This window comes from Notothenia rossii (assembly GCF_949606895.1).
Source record: "Notothenia rossii genome assembly, chromosome: 3".
NCBI lineage: Eukaryota > Metazoa > Chordata > Actinopteri > Perciformes > Nototheniidae > Notothenia > Notothenia rossii.
Window position 1 is genome coordinate 66260988 of NC_136901.1, and position 17776 is coordinate 66278763.

At 38.8% G+C, this 17776-nt stretch overlaps 1 protein-coding gene and 1 long non-coding RNA gene across 5 annotated transcripts in view; one reads left to right on the forward strand and one right to left on the reverse strand.

Annotated features, from left to right (window-relative positions):
• The window catches only part of nrg2b (neuregulin 2b), a 65899-nt gene that overhangs the window by 18235 nt on the left and 29888 nt on the right, over positions 1-17776 (reverse strand). For all 4 annotated transcript variants that reach the window (XM_079669069.1, XM_079669070.1, XM_079669068.1 and 1 more), the window contains exons 3-4: positions 16337-16455; positions 15186-15309 (exon numbers count right to left, since the gene is read on the reverse strand). In XM_079669069.1, coding sequence (XP_079525195.1) covers positions 15186-15309; positions 16337-16455 — 243 coding nt within the window. The remainder of the gene's footprint in view (positions 1-15185; positions 15310-16336; positions 16456-17776) is intronic.
• Positions 988-5226, forward strand: LOC307031738. The gene is made up of 2 exons (XR_013806064.1): positions 988-3683; positions 3875-5226. It is a non-coding gene; the product is annotated as an uncharacterized lncRNA (long non-coding RNA).

The window sequence follows — 17776 nt, forward strand, 5'->3', positions numbered from 1 at the left end:
AGCACATTCAAAACAACAGGTGCTGGATCAGAAACAAACTGAAAGCAAAATCAAACAAGCATTGGGGTTCAAACTCCCACTGTGGATATTGGATATGTCATCCACAAAAAAGTATCTGCACACTGAACTGATTTCCACGCAATTTGATTTAATAGAGTGACGTGTCGATTTGACAAAGACCTCGTCAGACAGATTAGCCGTCACAAAGTACAAAAAGTAATATGTAGTATATGTACAATACACACTATTAACACATTATTCAGTCGGTTTTTGTTATTGTGAGAGAAACTAGAAAATGCATTTCCTGCAGAAAATGCGTGCGAATGCTGTAAACTGTGAACATTTATGGCTGAATTTAGCTGAAAATGCAGAAAAAGCTGAATATGTTATTAGCTGAATGGTAGCTGCTTTTAGCTACAAAAATGCAGAAAAAGCTTAATATTTAAAAGAAAAGGTTTAAAAACATGTATAAACAACAACATGTATAGCCTTGATGTCCTGAAATAGCTGAATAATGTAATAGTTGAATGGTTTCTGCAGCTGAAAATAGGCTGAAGGAGTTAAATATCAGATGTAAGTAGTAGTGAATGGATTTGTATTAAGATGAGAAAAGAAAGTAAAAAGGCTTGGGCAAGCAGCAGAATATTTTGACGGCAAACTTTTCGACTAAAACCATACGTCACCAATAATGTATAAAATATGTGGAACCTGTTGAAGTCTGTATGAAGTCTGCATCAGACAGAAAATAATAGGCTGAGACAGTCTGTTAAAGTCCAGTCTTTCAGTGTTTTTTGTATATCTGACCATTTTGCCACCCGTTCAAAAACTATGGAGCGAGAGAGAGAGAGAGAGAGAGAGAGAGAGAGAGTCTGTGAGAGAGAGAGAGTGTGTGTGTGTGTGTGTGTGTGTGTGTGTGTGTGTGTGTGTGTGTGTGTGTGTGTGTGTGCGTGGGTGCGTGCGTGCGTGCGTGCGTGCGTGCGTGTGTGTGTGTGTGTGTGTGTGTGTGTGTGTGTCTGTGTTTGAGAGAGTGTGTGTGTGTGTGTGTGTGTGTGTGTGTGTGTGTGTGTGTGTGTGTGTGTGTGTGTGTGTGTGTGTGTGTGTGTGTGTGTGTTTGTGTGTGTGTGTGTGTGTGTGTGTGTGTGTGTGGCTCCAATCTGCCCAGCAACACCATGACAACCAATTGCAGCACTGAGTCCCATAAGAATGCGTTGAGGAGTATATCTGACAATTTTGCCACCTGTTCAAAAAATATGGCTCCTACAGTATCAAAAAAATACCAGGCCTTGAGCATCAGGGAAACCCAATGAACTGAAATATGTTTTTTTGGGGGGTTTTGTGTGGTAAATGTGAAGAGGAGAGCAGTTTGTCTAAAGTGCACTTCACTCTGTTCTGAAGAAAGATCCGGATGTTCTTAACATGGGAATCAATTGGGAGCTAGCTGGACTTTTTGTCTCTTCATGCCCTCTAGAGGCATTTTGTTTAATTTTTTTTATAAATATTTCTTTTTAATTTTACAACCTAGGAGAGGTTTTCCTACGTTTTTCATGAAAAAAGATGTCTGAGGAGTGTAGGGTTTGGGAATTATGGCAAATTTAAAACATTTTTGGGGGAGAATTTTAAGCACTGCTCCACTCTGTTTTGAGATCAAAGCACTCTAGACTTAACAAGCTGCTCCATCCACTCTAATGTTAAAATCTGAAAAAGGCCTCTCTACTAAGCTCCAAACTAAATTCAATATCTCAAAAAGTTTAAAAGATATCAAAAATCTGAATAGGAATTGATTAGCTGACGGTCTTGTGATCATTTGAAAGTTGGAATGAAGTGTCTAGCTGAAAGTGTGTGGAAGGAGTAGCATTTGGCGCAAGGTGTAGGAAAACAGGATTTGAAGGCATCTCCCATTGACTTCGATCTTAAAAAAAAAGTTTAAAAAGCTGAATATTTTAAAAAGTATGAAATACTTTGAAGAAGTAGAAAGTTTCTCATCAATTGCTGAAAAGGCTGAATAGTTTAATATTTGAATGGTTTTTGTGGCTGAAAGTAAGCTGAAGTTATGGAGAGCTAAAGTATTGGCTGATTTGAAGGCTTTTCCCATTGACTTCAATGTTAAAAAAAGAGTTTAAAAAGCTGAATATTTCAAAAAGTATGAAATATTTTGAAAAAGTTGAAGGTTTCCCATCGATTAATGAACAGGCTGAATAGTTTAATATTTGAATGGTTTCTGTAGCTGAAAATAAACTGAAGTTATGGAGTGCCAAAGTATTGGCTGAAATAGAGAATCGCAGTGACGCGTCGTAAAACCAGGAAGTAAGTTAGCATTTTTAGCACTTCCGGTTCCTTCCTCAAAAAGCAATGCATTTTTTCCATAGGGTTTTGGAAAATAGCTCGAAATAAGGTCTGTGGTTGACACAAATTTAAGAGATAAGTCACGTTTTGTTCTACGACATTAAATACGTCAGCAGTGACCCCACTGGGGATTTGTGAAGCGTTTACGTGTCTGAAAAACGATGGTTGTTACCGAGTGGCTGAATAGGACTACAGAAATTGTCGAGGCCGTTGTACGTCATTACGCAGAACACGTAAACACTCCCGCTAAGTTTGTTTTCCCCTGTGTTCTGCTTGAAAGCAAGTACCTGCCTATTTTTAGTATCTGTATATCTATATCTGACCATTAGAATCTGTATTTTTGAAATTGTCGTTTTTAACACAGTAGTTTTACAAATTATAGAATAATTAATTACCAGTGTTTTCCAATTTTACTCGGCAGTTCTTTTCGTTAGCTAACGTTAGCTAAAGCTAGCGCTACTAGTTAGCTACGCAATGGTTTGTTGCTTTGCTCCGGGTTGCAGCCACAGGTCTTCGCATGAAACGTGCTTGTTCTATCGTTTCCCGGCCAATGTTTTCCAAAGGAGAGTCTGGATTCGTGCCATGAAGTAAGCTGACGTTACATTTTTGTCCATGTCACGGTGAAATGTAAATGATGGGTAGTGACTGTATCGCCGTTTTAGAGATGGCGCTGCTGAAAAGACCGCAACATAAGTAAAGATAATGAATACATCCTATTAAAACCTGTGTGGCTTATATGATAAGTCTAATTAGTACACGCAGCATAACGTTTCACCATGTAACTAAAGATTGTAGTCAGGGAAATCAGTTTGACATATTGAACTAATAACAAATCACCTCTGGCTGGCAGAGAACTCTCGGCTCCATGGCTTCTCTTGGACGAAAAATCACATGTACATTTATATTCAATTTAATATTCCATCCCTCACATAATTTTGGATATAATAACTTATATTTTGCTTTTCTTGTTATGCTGCTGCAACACAAACATTTCGCAAATTGGGATCAATACAGTAATATCTTATCTTAATTAATTAAGAAATATAACTATTATAATTAGTGTAGCAGCTGACACCTATTTTCAATATGGATTAATCTACCATTTATTTCTTTAGTTCAATTTTCATCTATAAAAATGTCAAAATAGTGAAAATGTTCACGAGACTTATCAAAGTGCAAGGTTATATCTTTAGATGTTTTGTTTTAGCCTATGTACTGTCTGTCTTAATGCTCTTACAGTATATGTGACGGTGTGACTTCCATGAAACTAATATTTTATATCTTCCCAGCAGACGAGCTGACAGGAAACCTAACACTCTAACAACCACAACATTGTAAAGGCGAGTAAATGTAAATTAAAAACAATTCACAATTTTTTTATTTCTTCTTCCTTGCAGTGAGGTGAAGCTGACGTTGCATTTGGTGCCAGTAAGGATGTTCCTCACGCAGGCTGAATGTTTCTCCTTCCTTACTGACACAGAAGCCCTTGATTTGCAATGCTTCACTAATTGTCATTTCCCTGGCTCCGTAGGGACACTTTACCTCCAGCACAGCGGAAGACCCTACCTGACCATCTGGAGATGCCCCCAACATTCCTGATAGGGAGAGCCACAAATCTGACTCATGGACCTGCATCTGGGTTGCAGTGGTGAATGCCCTGACGCCCTCACATTCATTCATAGTCCCCCACTGTACAGACAAAACACCATCAAGGGCCTGTTGTTGCCCTAGCACCCTGGCAATAAGGGAAGCAGTCACACGCTTTGACCTCAGGACAGCTCCAAAGTTGCTGGCAGTCAACCTTCCTTTCCTGAACAAATGCCAGTTTGGGTTGGTTCGCCGACCAGTGGTAGCCACCTGAATTGCCCTCTGTTGCTCTTCAGACAATGCCATGCTTGCCACAATTGCCTCAGGTCCCTGATGCCCAACAGATTTGATAATTTCAGGAACAGTAAGTGTTTCCAAGCTGTAGTGTTCCTCTTCTCGCTCGGGGGAGAGAAGCCAAGAAATTCCTGAAAACCTGCCCCCGAGTCTGTCCCTCAGCCAGTCACGATCTTCGGAGGTGGGCTCTCTTGTCAGCGGGTTAAATTAGTTATTGGTTTCAACAGTCATATTAAAACACTTACTAAATCAGCTTACTATCACCTAAAGAACATCTAGGATTAAAAGACTAGTGTCACAGCAGGATTTGGAAAAATATGTCCATGCTTTTATCTTCAGTAGACTGGACTACTGCAATGGTGTCTTCACAGGTCTCACTAAAAAATCTATTAGAAAGCTGCAGCTGATTCAGAACACCGCTGCTCGAGTCCTTACCAACACTAAGAAAGTGGATCACATCACTCCTGTTCTGAAGTCTTTACACTGGCTTCCTGTGTGTCAAAGAATAGATTTCAAAATACTGCTGCTGTTTATAAAGCACTGAATGGTTTAGGACCAAAATGCATTTCTGACCTCCTGCTAAATGATGAACCATCCAGATCTCTCAGGTCTTCAGGGACTGGTCAGCTTTCTGTCCCCAGAGTCAGAACTAAACATGGAGAAGCAGCGTTCAGTTATTATGCTCCAAATATCTGGAACAAACTCCCAGAAACCTGCAGGTCCGCTGCAACTCTTACTACTTTTAAATCCAGGCTGAAGACTTTTCTTTTTGTCGCTGCTTTTAATTGAACTATTCATATCTTAGACTGCACTGTAACTTTTATCCATGTATTTTTTCTTTTAATGTTTATTTTATTAGCTTTTCTTTTTAATGACTGATTTTAAATGCCATTTTCTTAATGTCTTTCATTTTTTGTAAAGCACTTTGAATTGCCTTGTGTTGAAAAGTGCTATATAAATAAACTTGCCTTGCCTAATAAAGATTTCATGTGACACATACAATTGATTTGTTGATGGGAATTAATGTGAATAAATTAACTCTAGGTTAACGGTACTCTTGCTATCACTACTCACCGACACTATAAACCTTGTCCCTCATGCTAGCCCTGACAACACCGGTAAGCACACCTTCATCTAGGCTGCACTGTTACGTGTCCTGACTTGTAGTGGTTCTCTCCTCTGTCTACACTCTTCTTGTCATCTTTGTAAAACGATATCAGACTGGTAATTGACACAGCCATGACTTCTAGTTAAATTCAGTGCGGCTAAAATTAAAAGCTTTGTTAAAATATGCAAGCACGCGAAAGTCAAATTCAGCTTTATTGTAAAAAATTCTACATGTGTTACTGTATACATCCAGAAATATCGAAATATAGTTTCCCACAGTATGACATGTATACATAAAACAAAACAAAAAGGGCCTAGATAAACGTAGTATACATTAAACAAAACAAAAAGGGCCTAGATAACCGGGGTATACAGTTTCAAATGTTAATATATTTAATTTAAAGTGTTCAAAGTGCAGTTTCAGTGCAAGTCAGTTGAAACGATCTTAAGTTGGCGTGACGTTGAAGTCGTGCGACCCTGCTGCTGTACTGGCTTGTAGTTTGTTTATAGCATAACATTAGCATTTCGCTTTTGGCGACTAGATTTATGATTCAGAAATTATAAAAGTAGGGTTGACATGTGGAGATTATCCGGCTGAACAAAACGTGATCCCTTTCTTAAATGTGTGTCAACCACAGACCTTATTTCGAGCTATTTTCCAAAATCCTATGGAGAATTTGCATTGGTTTTTCAAGAAGGAACCGGAAGAAGTTTACTTCCGGGTTTTACGACGCGTCACTGCGGTTCTCTATAAGGGGAAGAATAAAGATTTGAAGAACTATAGTGGAATGCTGTAAACAGCATTGCACTAACTACTCACAAACTGGACCAATCAGAGCAGAGCTTGACAGCACTGTCTGATTAACCTATTTAGGGGACAAAGCCTTTGTGAATGTTGATCAGAGCAGCTTCAAAGCAGCTTTACATTTTTGACAAGAGTAATGTTCAAATCAATGATCTAATTAACATACATAATGTGGATGGAATTAGGAATACTCGCTTCCTGGATATGTTCTACCATGCTTATGACCAGGGATTGGACAGTTGCTTTTAAGGGGCCTTTTATGCTCATTTTCAGGTTCATAAGTGTACGAGTGTATTAATTAGCTGTCCGGCTCTGTTGTGATTGGTTAACCACTTAGAGATGTCCTGCTCTTTAGCCTAACTGGTATAATGTGTTGTAGCCCTATCCAATATAAGCAGGAGTGTTACGTCACTGTTACTGAAGTAAACAAGGGAGTCCAATGGAGGCCAGAGAAACTCCCTCTGGGGGAACTTTGGGATTGTTGCCTTTGCAGCCCATTTACATGCACACAAACCTATACAACACAACACAGTAAAGGGAAAACCCCCAAAAGATAATAGGACCACTTAAAAAATGCTATTAATAATGTAGACAGCCGGTGTGAGACTTGGGTCAGGAAATGTAGCGTTGTGTCGGTATAATGCACGCCAGTAAATTGTTATTTAAAAAAAAAAAAATTGTATTTCTGATAATAAAACAGATTTTTACGAAGTTGTTTTGATTAAATTAAATTAAATCAGAATAAGGTCACACATTACAATTAGTATGAAGTTATAGCTGTGGTTAGAACTCGTGCCAAAACATACTAGTAAAAATGTTGATTAATGTTCCCTGCAGCGATCAGCGTATTTTGAGGTCAAGGTTTAATAAAGCTCGGGTAAGAAATCAAAGCAGTGTTTAATCATGCACATGCAGTGGTCAAGCTGCGAGGGAAAAATGAAAACAACATTCTTGCTTTGACTCACCGCACTTGTAATGACAAAAATCCTGAGATGAACCCTGTAAACTAAGCCTTATAGAAAGAATGACCTTCTGACAAAATGTGCAAATATTTGAGAAATGTAACAATTTTCACAAGGATAGAAGTATCGGACCGACACACACACAAACACACAGGGCCCTCCACAGTGTGTGAGCATGAAAATGGTTGGAATAGGTTTTGGTATTTCTCGAGCATAAATAGCAGCAACAGTTTACATGCAGCTGCAGAATGTGCTGTTTTGTTTCTGGATGGGTGGCGAGCTGTCAGCGATACCACGGCCTGAATATGATTCATATTCAAGCAACAGCCATCAAACTGAAACGCTGAAACTAACAAGTAGGCTCTTAGCTGCGTCATAATTCAAACAAAGTCCAATATATTGTGTTCTTACGCTGACAGCTATTCTTTTCTGTTAAATCTTATCAGATCTTTAACCCTTAAATGGGCAATCACAATATTTAGGAACATTTATTGATCTCTATCTTCTACATTACCCCCTTATGACAATGTTATTACACCCATATTACGCATTATAACTCCCCTATTACACTTGTTACACCCATGATACATCATTATAACACCCATATTATACCCATGATAAACTGTTATTACACCTTTATTACACTGTTATTATACCAATATTACACCCATGCAACACCAATATTAAACATAGTCCTCCAACTCATACGACCAAATAGGTAGATTATTCAAGCGCTTATTACAACCTATAATCACGTTTTCGACCTCTAGTGCTCCCGTTGACTGCAAACTCTCCGGAGGGTCGTATATTCACAAATAACCCTCTCTGGAAAATCCTAAAATGTAGGATAGTTTGGCTATGAAAATGCTTTTTGATTCAATTTCTAGTGAGAAGTGTATATTGTATTTTCAGAATCCACGTCCAGTGGATGTGTAGGATCTATAGTTTGATAGATATTACGAAGATGATTAGAGGTCTCGCCAGGAGAACGTTTAACGGCAGCGTCCCTGTAAAGTTACCGTCAACCCTCACAGGGTGAAAACAGTATTTCCGGTCTCGAAGTTGTCATAATAAAACCGTATTCCCCTCACTGTCAAATGATTTTAAAATGGTATCTGCAGTACTCATCCACTGAAAAACATCAATTTATCCTTGTTAATGAACATTAATTGGTTTAAATTGTGTACACTGCTTTTGTGTTTTTCCCATTGAATTTTTCCTTTCGATTCTGAGCGACACATTTATTTTTTCATAGGTTTTGATAGGCTAAAACATTAAACTACCCATAATCCTCAGCTACCGTTCAAGCTTGGTGATTGGATGTTTTAGCCGCAATGCACGTTAGGATATGGTGTTTATGCGATATGAAATCCGAATTTTCTTTTTTTTTAAATAATACTTTATTCCGAGTGTGTTTGCTTTTCTCTTTGAAAGTCATCACACAACGGCATTGTAATACACGGTTCGGCTGCGTTAAATATTACACATCTGACGTATTTATAGAGCCATGATTAGAAGACCTTTGGACAAACTGGAAGAACTGCAACCGAAACTGAATACGTGACGTGGATCATCAATATATCAGCAATTAAACATTGTATTTACACTATAACGGTGCACAGCTGATAGAAAAGGACTTGTAGTTTTTAAAGATATTACTGATTTTCTTTTAATATAAGAATGTAAATACTGAGTTGAGAGAATAGTCAGGGGTTTTGGGTGATGGGAGACACATCTATGGATTCAGAATTTCAATAGCTTACCATTAAATGACGGATATACCTTTCTGTCTGTGATGTTTTACAAATCAGATATTAATGTGTATACACATTAATATCTGATATATTACATTATATATACATTGTCAGCTATAATATTTGTGAAATATTATAGCAATATCCTGTACAATGTCGTAGTAGTAGTAGTAGACCAGTAGACGTAGTATACACGTTCTACTGGTCAGACCTCAAATCATCTTCGTAATATCTATCAAACTATAGATCCTACACATCCACTGGACGTAGATTCTAAAAGTACAATATACACTTCTCGCTAGAAATCTAATCAAAAAGCATTTTAATGGCCAAACTATTCCACAATTTAGGATTTTCCAGAGAGGGTTATTTGTGAATAAACGACCCTCCGGAGCATTTGCAAACAACGGGAGCATGTTGTTTCTTACACGACCACTAGAGGTGCTACACTTTAAAATGTGACTATGGGTGACTATAAGCTGCTGAACAATCAACCTATCTGGTCGTTTTTTGTAGGAGGACAGGCTGATATTAAACTGTAATTACAGTGTTATTACACACATGTTACACATAGATACAGTCACATGACTGGATTTGCGAGGATACACAAGCCATAATAAAGTTAAATGAATCCACAAGAGGCCCTCATTTCAATGCAATGTTGAGAAAATAGAGTAAAAAAATATCTTTGGGAGTGATTAAAATACTAAAATGTCTTGAATTATGAGAGTATCATGGCTTTTACCCGGCCAGGCGTAATTGATCCAATCTCTCTATTGCTATAATTGATAGATCAGCTTTTACTGCAGTGAAATGAAAAGAAGACATGACATATAAAATCTCCTCCAACTGCAGTGCACTTTACACTGGAGATGAATCACAGCAGTTGGTGAACCACAGTGTTATGATATCATGGGTGTGGCTCCGTAACAGTCATTACATCTCTCGGGCTCTAATAGCTGTATTGTATTTATTACGGTAATTTAGAGTCTGGTCAACAAAAGTATCCAGTTTTAAAAGGCAAAAGGCCTGCGTGTGATACTGCCCATGTAACTGACCGGGTATCCTTTTCTCCTCTTTCTCACCACTAAAGAGACAACTTGCATTTTGAATCAATTACAGCAAAAACCCTCGGAAGAGCCCACTCAGCAATTTCCCATAGAGTTATAAATAGAGCAGAGAGAAAGAGAGAGGGGGGAGACACGAGGAGCAGAGGCAGCCCTATGCCGGCAGAGCTTTTACTGTATATCATTTCCCTTCTTTCCTCCCCCCACCCTTTCTTTATCTGCACATGCTCTCCTCCCCTCCCCCCCCCCCCCCCCACACACTGTACTGCTCCGAGAACAAGCACAGAGGCAAAATAAAATCCGAAACACCTTTTGTTTCAGAGTGAAAGCAAAGCCGGGGATTCAGTTTGATAGATTCGTTATGCAAAGTCTCCATAAATATGAGGAATAAAAACACAGACAGCTGTGGACATTAGGCGCAGACATCGATACTAGACTGTGCCATTTGTTGATTACAATAGATTAAATTAACTTAATTGATTCAAATGGGGAATCTATAAGTCTCTATCAATCTATATCTGGGAATACACGATCTAATGTTGCTTCCAGACTGGAGTCTCGCAACAAAATTAAGATGAATGAGAGCTATGTGCGACTCTACACAGAAAGCTATAAGGTGGGCTGAAGGCAGCATAGAGCACACTGAGTTTTCACTAGCAGCAGCTCGCCAGGGGGTATGTTTGTATGTCCTGATGTTCACTTCAACCTCCACTCTGTTTTATCCAGGGTGCCTTTCTTTATGGGCTGTCCTCCACTAACCTACAGACTCCATTTTGCAGTTCCCCCTTTAGGGGATTATATGTTTCCATGGTCGGCACAAAAGGAGCTTCCAAGTACCACCTCAACTTTCAGAGATATTAACAATCTGCTGCGTGCAGGAGCCTCGCAGTGATGCAACAGCAGCAGGATCGTGAGTGTGTGAGCGTGAGTGGGGGTCTACATATCTCTCTGAAGAGAACAAGCCGGGCAGACAGTCTATAGACAGCGGTCTTATTTACGTCCTGTTTCCACTGGGTCTTACAGACAGGCCAACAAAGGATGACAGAGCTGAGGAGGAACTGTAACTCTCTGGTAGCTGCTACACCTTGATAGCCCTGCTGAAGCTTCTTGAAATATGCAGTGTATGTAGCACCATGATGCACAGAAGGCTGTAATCCTACCCATTTTGCAGCCCTAAATTGCTATATATGCATGTAGCAATGAGTGTATGCACCCTCTCGAACAAAGTTTTCTGCTTGTCAGCACCATGAAAAAAAATCCTGATTTATCCTTCAGCAATGACCGGGAGGTATATCAGATGAGAGATAGAGAGAAAGGCAGAGAGGGGAGGGGAGGAAGCAAGGGAGATACATATATATATATATATATATATAGAGGTAGAGAGAGAGAGAGAGAGAGAGAGAGAAATGGAAATGAAGGAACAAAGAGTGTAGATCTGACACCAAAGGATCTAAGGAAGGATTTCTAGCAGATACATCCAATTGTACAGGAAGCAGAACAACAAAACTCTTGATCATTAACGACTATACGCGCCATCTGTTATCCACACTGTCAGGGGAAGTGTTTGTTACATGTCGACAAAATGACCCCGCATGTATGGCAAGATGGAACTTAAAGGTAACTCCCTCCAGTTTAGAAGATGTTCATTTCGCAAAGTGGGAAACAAAGCATTTTTCTCGGCTGAGGTTAATGCAAAGCTTTGATTGCATATAGCGTTTGTGTTACATTGTGCTCACAGCCAATGGCATGCTGCGCCTCTTATTGTGTGCATAGTTACCAGATAATTGCTAATATGATGTCATTTGCCTCCTCTATTACATTAGTGTAAGATGCAACAAACTCCAGTTATCTTCAATGTAACCAGAGGTTTACTCTCATTATATCCAGTGTCAGAAATGAAGGAGGGCAAAGGGCGAAAATGCCCCAAGAAAATATGACTAGTTTATGCTAATAAATCCTAATCCTACACTCAACCAGCATTTTATTTTTGATTCAATTAAATGAATTGCCATTTTGTCTCATTCATTAAACCTAGACATTTTATTTGGGCTTATTACACGTTAAAAACAACAACCTTACGCACAAAATAGTTTTTTTAATTTTTAAGTGGCCACACATCTTGTATCTTGTGCTGCTTACAGTATATAACACTCGACAGTAAAGGTAAAACCTCCAAAAGAACAATGTGGCCGCTTTAATTTCCAACACTGGTTATACCACTTGGCCAACATGTTTGAACTGTAAGTGGGGGCATGTTCATATAAATAAATGTCTGTTCATCTTGGAAATAAGTGAATATATCACAGCAGTGACTAATCTAATACAGAGTTCATGGACATGTTTTGCACTGGCTGTTCTAAACAACTAACAGTCTGGTAGCCCTTTCCTGGGAAGAATCCTCCCACTCACAGGAAGTGCTGCGTTTTATGTTAGCAGTTTATTTCAAATAAACAGCAAAAGGAGGACTAGATACTTAGCAAGCAGTGAACCCTGTTAACAGCTCCTGTTCTGCAGCAAGGCAGAAATAGCTGTGGCATTTCCATTACTACATTTCAGATCTAGTTTGCTGTGTATGTGATCCCTAGTTTTCCTAACGTCCTGTTTCCTCCCCACAGGGACAACGGAAAACATGGCGACACAAACAGTTGCAGAGCAAAGGCAGAAAAAAAAGGGAGGACTAATGTTTTCCCAGCCTTATCTGCCAAACAACATAGCGTTTCTTGTCACAAAGTCAAAGTTGTTTGTTGTTCACATTGCATGTGAACGCAGCACGGGGCAACACCAAGTTTCAGCTACAGCTCCATAGTGCAACCTACCAACAGCAGGATAAGTGTGACGCATTGATATCAATATTGGTATAGACAGTATTATTATGTGTTCATTCAGGGGGGAGGGTTTGATTCATTCACATGCACAAAAAAAAAACTTTAAAACAGATGGACAATGCATTAATTATGCAAGTATCACATTTTAAAATGCAGTGTGACTGTTGCAGTCATTTTTCAGTAAACAGTAAATTATGGATTCATTTTCGCACAAACTCACCGCTGACAAGGACTTTTGCTATTTTCCTAACTTACCCACAATCCCCTGCTGGATAAAGCATTGTAATACGTTACAGATAGCTCTCAATTTTGGCAGCTAGCTATAAGGAATTCTCAATAGAGTAGCGAAGTCACGCCCATCTACTTCCAGTCCATGGGACCTTATTTCGGAAAAAGTATGTATCGAAGTCAATGAAGAGAGAAAACGTATCTTTCGATCCCGTTTGAATTGTGCCATGAATTACACATATGATGTTTGTCAATCTTAAAAAATCATTTCCATGTCAAAAAAGTCACAGTTTGTCGTAAAACTGTTGAAATATAATACTATGAAAAATGTGCAAGACTACAAATCCCAGAGTCGTGTAAGTGATGTCATAACTGATGTCACAATTGTTTTCCTCCACCAAATAAGAGATAGCTAAGATAAGATAACTTTAACAAGATGCCTGTGTGCTTAGTACCAGGTTGTTATCATACCAACAATGGGTCTTGCTCGTTCTTTCGCTTCCCGTCTGATCAAAGGACCAGGAGTGGCTGGATCAAGTTAGCTACCTAGCTAGTAGCAAGTACGTTAGTTAGCATTACAGTCTTAGCCTTGTAATTGTTATTAGCCTTAACATGAAGTAACATCAAGTAACCCAAAATGTTAAACAGTAAGAGTAGTCATATTTTGTGAACCCTTTGAAGAGTACTGTCACACCGATCACACACGATCATTGAATAATACACCATTTAAGCCCGGGGGAGAAATGCTAACGCTAACGCTACATTAGCATCGGTGATCTGTTTTACTTCATGCTATCTGCACAAATGGTTGACATTAAACATTAAAAAGATCAGGCAGTTCAGAGAGAATCAAAGGAAGGCAGCCAGCTTTGCATGTTTCATGTGTTTCATTGTGGTGATAGTGAGGGTAGTCAATCACTTTTTTTTCAAGACAGTAGTGACGGCCATAGTGTATTGTTGTGCTAGTCTGCGAGACCAGAGAAGTAGTTCATTGAGCGTTACCAAAAAATGTGTTACTTCACAGTTTTACGACACATTTTTATTTTTTTGAGTAGCAAAATTATCTTTTAAATTGACAAATATCATATGTGTAATTCGTGGCACAACTCAAACGGGATCGAAAGATAATCTTTCTCTCTCCATTGACTTCAATACATAATTTTTCCGAAATAAGGTCCCATGGAGCTCCCCCGGAAGGGCAGGGACTTCGCCACTCTATACTGTCAATATGGTTGCTTAGTAACTAACTAGCATAGCTGCTAACAATGGCTAATAACAGATAGTTGTGAGGGGAAATGAATAAGTTAAGTAAGTATAGGCACTTGATAAAACTATAGTCCAATAACTCTTTTGAGGTATTCAAATCTTCTCCCCTCTTTGCTTTACGAGGTGCCCTCAGCATTTCATGGTGACATGCCAACAGAGTGACCGACACAGAGGCAGCAGCTGATATTCTACGTCAGCGGGACGTCCTTTATAACTTCATATCCCTGTGAACTTCCTCTGAGGGATACAGTGCTCTGCAGAAACGATTTTCTTCTACAGAAATCAAATCAACTGCCATGCCACACAAGCTAGCTGTTTGCTTACCCAGCATAGACCAATGTAGATGTCATTTGTATCTCATGTTAATCGTATGGGCTCATTACTTTATTGGTTTATTAAATGCATAGTTTATTAGAATACTCATTAGCTACAGCATTGCATAAGTTATTTTCCCTGTGGTCCAACAACTGTTTTCATAGAGGGACAACACAACTTTCACCATAACACAAAAATTGTATAGAAATGTACAAAAGTGTTTTTATTAAATATTACAAATTAAATCTGATTGTATTTGTAAAATCATCATCAACGCACCTCTCTCTGTTACGTTTTTTCTCTTAACACAAGCATTTTCGCGGATTGTCACAAGAACACCTCTCTCACTCCGAACTAAAATATTCCACTTGGAGCAAGACTCAACAAAATGTAATGCATGCAGGCATCGTGTCTAATATTAAAATCAGTTTAAGCCATCTGCTTTATACAAACCCTTTTTTAATGTTCTGTAGATAACAAGCCATACACGCAGCTCAGTGAGTGGGTTGCGTACAGTGTAGGGAGGGAACAACGAGACCAGAGGGACGGAGACAGAGATAGAGAGGGAGAGGGAGAGACGGGGGAGAGGCCACACAGTGATGACTGAGGGGACAGGGGGACAGCAGACTTACTTGCAGGACAGCTGGTTAATACCATGTATGATGTAACAGTCGCCTCCGTTGACGCAGTACGCTTTCTCCGAGTCGTTGCAGCGCCTCGCATGACTCACACCTGAAGACGGGGTGGTGGTGGTCACTACGAGGGAAATCACAAGGTGTTGAAAATGTAAGTAGTGCTAAATATAACACCACTGAAAAGTTTGCCATATCGGACTCCTGAATTTCAAAGAACTTAGTGTGACGAATCTGTCTACTTTCTGGGAAGGCTTCAGTCACTTTGCTACAACTACTACTGCGCCGCTGCAGCAGCTAACAGCAGCTCACAGCTGCTGGTTTGTGAGTGTAGAGAGCCAGGTTCATCTGATACACCTGCTCTCATACACGAAACACACTACCATATTTTTATTTACCTCGTAAACTTAAATAAATATGTAAAATTAATTTGCTACAATATTCAGATTTTGCCTTGTTTTAAAAATGTTTGAGATTATTCTATTTCCACAGCCTATTAAAGAGGACATATGAAGCTGATTATCAGGTTCATATTTGTATTGTGTGCCTCTACTGTGACATGTCTCCATGCTTTAATGCTCAAAAAGCTCTTTATTTTTCTCATACTGCCTGTAGCACCTCTTTTCACCCTCTGTCTGAAACCAGAGCCCAGTCTGCTCTGATTGGTCAAAAGCTTAGAGATGTCCGTCCCGCCCCTTAGCCTATCACATATAATTTGATGTATGTGATATGTTACAGAAGTAAACAAAGGAGTCCAATGGAGGTGTTTCAGGCAGGGGGGGAGGAGTGTGTGGGAGAGAAACTTCCTCTGGAGGGAACACAACGATGTTAGCCTTAGCAGACCATTTACATGCACAGAAACCTACGTAACACACTACAAGAAAGGGGAAACCCCCAAAAAGAATAATAGGGCGCCTTTAAATAATCTAATATCTGATACTGTACAATATTATATACTGAGATCAAATTAGTTTTTTTCAGAAGGTCAAAATCCCTGTGGAAAGAGGCTACTAACAGAATAACAGCCATCGTATAACTTTTTGAGGAGAACAGAGGTTGATCAAAGTGTACTAGCTTAGAGGCTATACGAACAAAGCATAGGACCTTTATATTTGTGAGGTATAATAATTCAAAGTCAACAGATTGCTCACAGATCTGCACGCTGATTATACTCGTGGCGTTTTCTTGTCCTAGTGAGTTTTCAGCCACACAGGTGTAGTTGCCGGAGTCTTCCACACGGACTCGACTGATCTGCAGTTTGGAGTTTTTTCTTCAGAGAAGATGAGAGGCAGAGAGGGATAAAGAGCAGATCAAAAGACAGTGTCGGTTATTGTTGTTCCAAACAAGCAGTTGACTCATCTCTGACTAAAAGATACATTATTTCTAGTTTCCAGCCCAGACAGGAAATAAATGACTGATCATTGCATACAAATGTCCACTGTGAATGGCCATCAAAGCAAATGGACAATTATGAAGTTCAAACCAGAGACAGGCTTAACCTAATCTGCAGGATAAAATAAACTGAGTACAATAAATGACACTGCACTCCTTTAAAGGGACAAGTGTTTTGAAGTGGGGTTGTATGAAGTACTTATCCACAGTCAGTGTGTTTCCTACAGTAGATGGATGCCATCAGTGAGGAGAAACAGACAGCAGGAAGTCATGTAATGCAGTGGGCAAAGCAAAACCAATTGTAACAACTAAATAAATCTATACCAGTTTCAGTTTATGCTATATTTTGAATATTTACCTTTGATGTTTTTTAAAGGGTTCGTTTTGGATTCTCCAAAGTCCCAAAACACAAACTAACCAATCTAGACAGCAGTAGACCAGCAGCTCCTGCGTTCTTAAAGGTCAAATGACAGGTGTTTAGTGGAGTTTGGTGGCTTTGGAAAGAGCAGTTGTTGGAAGTAACGTAGTATGTAAGTACATTTACAGTACTGTACTTACAAATCGAGATACTCATACTTTACTACAGTATTTTGACATTATGCTACTTTATCATTTTACTCAAATGTTGTATACAAATGCTTTACTTTTTACTCCACTGCATTTATTTGACATTTCTAGTTACTTATTTTCATTAAAAAATATAAATCAACTCATACATAATCATATTATGAATTATAATTAATATTATTATAGGTTTAGCTGCATATATAAAGACATTCAAATGAACACCTCTTTTTCCGAGTGCAACATTGTAGTAATGAACACATTAATGCATCAATAAATATAATACAAAGATGTTGATATATGGTGCGTAATTGGCTATTCTACGTCCTGAGTACTTTTACTTTTGGTACTTAAACTATAGTTTGGATGCTAATCATTTTGAACTCTAACTTAAGAATAACTTTGGATGCAGGACATTTCCTTTTAACTCAGTACTTTTACACTGTAGTATTTCAACATTGATTTAATTAAATAAACAAAGTACTTCTTCCACCATTGAAAGGAGGATTCAATTCAGAAAATATTCTTAATCTAGCGTAAACTGGTATATATTGTTTTAGGTGTTTGCAATTAGGGCGACTATGGACGATAACCTTATAAAACCCCATTTCAAACTGTGAAACCTTTTTATTATA